The sequence below is a fragment of the Solanum stenotomum genome, chromosome 2 (genome assembly GCF_019186545.1).
Source record: "Solanum stenotomum isolate F172 chromosome 2, ASM1918654v1, whole genome shotgun sequence".
Lineage (NCBI taxonomy): Eukaryota > Viridiplantae > Streptophyta > Magnoliopsida > Solanales > Solanaceae > Solanum > Solanum stenotomum.
In genome coordinates this window covers 8644997-8651304 of record NC_064283.1, presented here as the reverse complement: position 1 = coordinate 8651304, position 6308 = coordinate 8644997, and the positions used below count along the sequence as shown (strand labels likewise).

Here is a 6308-nt window from a genome sequence, read left to right as displayed (position 1 = left end):
CTGTATAAAATGTCTCGCCTCACGCCTCCACCTTTTAAAACACTGCTTTTAACATATTAAGAAAAAACAATTATTTTTTCATGTTTTACTCTTCATATTAATTGCTTATTACCCAAATTATTTTCGAGACCTAATATTAAACGTCAATCAATAGGAGTAGTATGATAAAATAGTCATGTCAATAATTGTTTTTCTAATAAGGGTGTCAAATCTTAATATGACATGTAAAAGTGATGGGGAAAGAACAAGAAACGAAGGATTTTACATAATTTTTTAGTGATATAAATATAATATTGATATTAATATATAAATGTTGCTAAAGGCTTTAATGATTCTGAGTTAACTCAATCGACGCTAAACATTTTTGCGGCAATAATTCATCTCATGACCAAGCACCCAAATCTCTCTCTTTTGCGGCAATAGTTCATCTCATTTGCCTTTTAACTTGATCTCATTTCACATTTATGCTCTCCAACTTTGGGTGTGCATAAGTAGACACTTAAACTTATATAAATTTGAACTAATAGACACACACGTCCTACATAACATCCTACATAACATCCTACATAGCAATTTGTGTCCTACGTGTATTGTGCCAATAGAACTCATGTATCTATTTATTCATACAAGTTTAAGTGTCTAATTGTGCACATCCAAAATTAGGGGCAAAAATATGAAATAAAGCTAAGTTAAAGGGCAATTTATGTATTATTAAATTATTGATGCCATTAGAATTACAAAATCAATAATCAAGAAACACAATTTCGCTATTCATCTTTTTCCTCTTTCTAAGAAACCTAATTCATTAATTGGCAGTTTCAAGAGTTAAGAATTAATGTGGTAAAATTACCTATCATTATATTTTAGTAATAATTTTTTATTTATGTAAATATAGCAGAGACTAAAAAGTGCTTTGGTACACTAGTTAAAGGACTAAAACTGCTCATATTTATATTTCAAAGACCAATTTAGATCAATCCAAAAACATAAGGGACTATTATTATCATTTTCTCCAAATAGGAGGCATAAACTGAACCTTTGCAAATATATCGAGGGCAATTTGGTATAAAGTACCAAATATACAACATTGGCTTCCTTCTACAAGCATCCATATAGCTCAAACCCTAACCATTCATCAACCTTATCAGTCTTCACTCCGGCGAACGGCGATGTCTCACTTCGGTAGATCAGGCCCACCGGACATCAAAGACACCTACTCTCTGCTCGTTCTCAACGTTACTTTTCGTAATTATCTGTTCTCTTTCCCTATTTTTAGCAATTTTTTTCTTCTTTTCTAGCAAAGTTGTTGAATCTGATAGTCCATTACTGTTTCCCTGTACAGGTACCACTGCTGATGACTTGTTTCCTCTATTCGATAAGTATGGAAAAGTAGTCGATGTCTTTATCCCTAGAGACCGAAGGTTCTTTTCTCTCATACTCTTTTTTTTTTGCAGAAGATAAGTACTGTTATAGTATTAGTACTGTATATTTGGCCGTGTTTACGGAAGTCTCTTTGGCTTTTTCAGTACCCTTATTGTTTGCATAAGTGTATTTGTGATGTTATTTTTGATTGCTGTGTTATTTTTTCTCCACCAACTTCGTTATTTGATGCCTATATGACACATTTTATTCCAGGACGATCTAAATTGTTCGACATCATTAAACTAATAATATCACCATGTAATTTACTTATAACTTTGATGAGTCTGAGTTTTGTATGTGTTGCTACTTTTGAAAATATAAATTCATTTGATATATTCTCTATCAAACAGACTTTTCAAAACATTATCCTGATATAGTATTTAATGACCATTAATATAATGCATACTTCTTGAAAACAGCCTCCTTACCACACAAAGGTAGGGGTAAGGTCTGCGTACATCCTAGTCTCTCTAGACTCTACTTGTGGGATAATACTTGTTATGTTGTTGTAATATAATACACAATTCAAATTATTATTTTAAGTTGTGTTATTTCTTCCTACTTGCCTTCCCCTTGGTGAGCAGCTTTAGCCGGTACCTGCACTGTTAGGTGGAAGGATGCAGGTATTCGTTACCATTATATAAAGAAATGGAGTGGGAAGGAAATGATTTCTCCTTTTCAAGTGTTACTTCTGATTATCTTACATTACTTATGAACCGAGATGTATTTATGATGTCTTGGTGTTATCTTGATGTGGAAATAGACTAAGATGTAGCCATATCTCTAGTCTTTGACGGGTACAATGTTTATTTGGTGCTTTAGGACTGGAGATTCTAGGGGTTTTGCATTTGTGCGCTACAAGTATCAGGATGAGGCTCAAAAGGCAGTGGAAAAGCTTGATGGTAAGTGATCACACTAATATTTGGATGGTAGCCTATGTTGCTGTTGTTCACACTGATATTTGGTCACAGGAAGAGTTGTAGATGGTCGGGAAATCATGGTTCGATTTGCGAAGTACGGCCCAAATGCTGAGAGAATGTATGTCTTGTTTGATGCAAGTATTCATTAAATTGCGGAGATTTCCTTGTTTAAGTTGTGATTTTCATTCGTGTATTTTTAGGTGCATCTTTATCCTATAAACTAAGTTGTAATAACCTTTTGTTTGTGGGAGTAAAACCATGTCTGATAGACTAAGATTGTTTTTGTGATCAGTGACAAAGGTAGAATTTTGGAGCCTGTACAAAGGACAAAAGGGAGGTCAAGAAGCCGCAGTCCTAGACCAAGGTAAGAGCTTAATTTAATTATGCCACTTAAAGTGTTATCATGGACATTGAGATTTCCATTAGAATATAATTGTTTGTTTTAGTGTAATCTTGGTCATTATCTTTGTTGATTTTGTCATCATCAAACATTGGGGATATTTCCTATAGGGAAATTCATGTGAATTTTTTTATCAGACATCCTTTCTGCATCAACGGCGATGTTTTTATAAGTGAAAAGAAGTGAAGTGCACCGCTTCTTTTAAAGCACACAATTTGTTTGTTCACTAATCAATTTACCCGTGCTTTGCGTGGTCATAAAAGAAGATAGGGAATTTCAGACATGATCCTGTAATAAATTTGATTTTTTAATATTTACACACACACAACTTCACAACTGTCCATGTCACCAATTCTCAAATTGTATTCATTCAAGTTGTAGAAGTAAAAAGTTAATTGTCATATAATGAACTTTGGAGCCTGGAAAAGGAAATCTACTACGATTAGGAGAAGATGTCCCTTCTAGGTGCCCTCTCAATCAGCTAGATAGGAGTAACTGATCAAGAAAATGCTTGTTTCTATACTCACCCTAATTGGGTTAAAACACCCTTTGCTTCTATTCTCACCCTAAGTAATGATTTGCATGTACCAGATGATAAGAATTTCACATTCTTATTTTATAAAAGTTAACAGTGGCGCGTTAGTTTTTCATCTTTTGCGCTGGAAAACTGGAAAAAAGAAGACAATATAGGAACTATTTGCATCTTTCTTGTGAAGTGGGAAATTTACACAAATATTTGTTGAGTGGGTCCATATACAAGATTTTATTTTTCTTTGAAGCACATACTCTATGAAAAAGCATAATATGGCATACATGAATTCAGTATTATACTAATGATCAAATTACGAGTAAAATAACTAATTTAGAGCCTGTATGGATTAGCTTTTGACTTATACGTGGCTTATTTTACCATTTTAGCTTAAAACCAAGTGCTTACAAGCATTTTTTGAAGTTATCCAAACACTCGCTTCAAAGCTATTTTGGCTTGAAAAAGCACTTAAAATAAGCCAATCCAAACAGGCTCTAATTCATATTTAGAAAAGGTGTATCCAAATTCGAATATTCTTTGTAAAAAGTATGGTCAAACACGACTCCAACTTTAAAAATTCAAATAAAGTGAATAATATTTAGTCTTCATGGCCAAACACCTACTTAGTAAACAATCTTTCTTCATCAGCTGTTGTAATGGAACTTGCCCTTAATAAATTGGCAGATTTGTTAAGCTTCTTTTATTGGCTAAGATTTTTCCTCTGATTGAATTGATTGATTGAGTTGATACTGACGTTATTTGGTTTTCATGCTTTCAATTCCTCTGCAGTGTGTAGCAACCATCTCAATGTGGTAAACTGAGTTGAGGGGGAATTAGGGAAATCAGTTACATTGTTATCTTACTTTGAGCCATTAATGTTTATGATAACAATAATGTTGTGATTTTACTTGTTTCCTGCCATTAGTGATTAAATGGATGAAAACATTTGTTTTTAATTAGTTAAAGCAATTTAGATTGCCAACATTTCAAAACAACTGAGTAGGTTCACGAACATGTTTCAGTTTGATTAGATGGAGGTGCCTTTATATGTCTAGCATCATCATCTACTGCCCGACTGGATACTAATATCAGTTTTCTGGCTTGGGATTGTGTACAGAACAAGCTATAACTTCAAAACTTTTTGTGCGTGTGGAATGTGGTGATCCCATCAAGGCATAAATGTTTGAGCTTTTGTGGATAAGCATTTTTTGGTTTAGAATGGATACGGGTTTTAAAATGAATAATCTCTTAACTCTTCCTTGTCATCCCTTTGTTTATATTCTACTTCTATAACAAATTTGTCTCTAAAACAAGGTGGAAGTTTGCACATAATCTTGCTTCCCCTTTTGTGTGGTACTTGAGTTGAATGATTGCTATTTTGCTTTTTTGTTAAGAGAGGTTGAAGAGTTGTATCCACAATCTGATCTTCACCCTTTTTTGTTTGTTTATCTTAGGCATCGTGATCATAGGGACAAGGAATCTAGAAGGAGAAGCCGAAGTAGAAGTAGAAGTAGAAGCAAGGGAAGGTATGACCGTGATCAGTACCGTGGAAGAGACAGAGATAACCGTCATCGGAGCAGAAGCCGCAGCCCTGATTACCATAAAGGTCGTGGGAGAGGTAAATATGATGAGGACAGGCGCAGCCGAAGTCGGTCTCATGGAAGGTAGACCTTTTCTTATTAATATTCTGCTTCTCATTTCTCTTCCCCCATGGAGAACTATTTTTATAAGCTGTCTAACTTTTCATTTTATGTAGAAGTGCCTCCCCTGCTCGCCGTAGCCCCAGTCCTCGAAGGAGCCCTTCTCCACGAAGAACAACTCCTCCTAGGGATGCTAGTCCAGATGGACGTAATCACAAGGACCGGTCTCCAACTCCAAAGAGTATATCACCGCGGGGTAGACGTGCTGGTTCCCGCAGCCCCTTGCCACGTTCTGATGCTGATGTAAGTTGTGACTGTCATATGCTGTTTTTTTGTAGTATAAACTTGATGAAAAAACATTATTTTATTTTGCAGGATTAAGGAGCAGAGGAGGAGGCCACAGTTGTAATCTGGCTTTGGTCGATGCTGCGTATCAGGACATTCCCAAGTGAATGATCCTTTCATCTGTATTCTGTTTGCTAGAACTGACTGGCCAGACTTATTTATAAGGTTTAACTTCTTTTTGTTGTACTTAACCAGAACTTCTTTTGATGTTACCTCTGCATTCTGGTATTATGGAATGGTGTTGTGATATTGAGATTTCTACTGTTGGTTTATAATTATGCTTCTGTGGATTTTCTTTCTGGCTTTTTTTGTTTCTTATTGCTTTTCTGATTCAAAATATACTTGCATGGTGTGATGATATACCTTGTTTGTAATTTACTTATGATGGGAATTATTGGCCTTCTATAGTTGGGTCCGTGAAAAGTCAATGTGGCTGAATCACAAGACGATGCAGCAGCTGTTGATGCTGTTATATTTGCTGTTGGTTGTAATTTTGTTGCCGTTCACAAACTACTGTTTCTTCGCTGAATGGCAAGGAGATGCAGCAGCTGTAGATGCTGTTTTAACTTGGCTGCTTATAATTTGTTGCTGGTGACATACTACTGTTTGTTGGTTGAATGCAAGCAGATGCAGCAGCTGTTGGTGCTGTTTTAGCTTTGCTGTTGTATTTTTGTTGCTGGTGACAAATTACATTTTCTATACAAATGTTCAGGATGCTCATGATCGGTAAGGATAAGAAACTCCTGAATTACTGAAGTCGCACTAGGTTTATGCCTTCGGCCTGACAGTCATTTCGTTTTTGTCTTAACTTCATATTCTGCCCTGAGAAGGTGTTAGCTGTGATCATCTTAAAGATGAAAGGAATCCACATGTCTAAGTGTAGCGGTTGAAGTTGATTCCAGGTCGAGATTTGTTATGCCAAGTAGAGATTTCAATATAAGATCAAATCTCAATGAGTTCCAAGGGTAGTGGTACCATAAACATCTTGCTGACTTAATTTTTTATTCATCTTAAAATGGACAAATAATATTGAATTTCCCAATCAGTAAATA

General features: G+C 35.3%; 1 protein-coding gene across 10 annotated transcripts in view; it reads left to right on the top strand.

The window, feature by feature from the left end:
* Positions 1 to 1064: 1064 nt before the first annotated feature.
* Positions 1065 to 6308, top strand: part of LOC125854540 (serine/arginine-rich splicing factor SC35-like) — an 18295-nt gene continuing 13051 nt past the window's right edge. For 2 of the 10 annotated variants that reach the window (XM_049534125.1, XM_049534120.1), the window contains exons 1-6: positions 1066 to 1245; positions 1343 to 1421; positions 2245 to 2324; positions 2394 to 2460; positions 2635 to 2706; positions 4726 to 4935. In XM_049534125.1, the coding sequence (XP_049390082.1) occupies positions 1170 to 1245; positions 1343 to 1421; positions 2245 to 2324; positions 2394 to 2460; positions 2635 to 2706; positions 4726 to 4935 (584 nt within the window). In that variant the 5' untranslated portion in view covers positions 1066 to 1169. Of the gene's footprint in view, positions 1246 to 1342; positions 1422 to 2244; positions 2325 to 2393; positions 2461 to 2634; positions 2707 to 4725; positions 4936 to 5027; positions 5215 to 5286; positions 5532 to 5664 lie in introns of those variants that run through there. The other 8 variants (XR_007445411.1, XR_007445410.1, XM_049534124.1 and 5 more) reach the window with 8 other exon arrangements.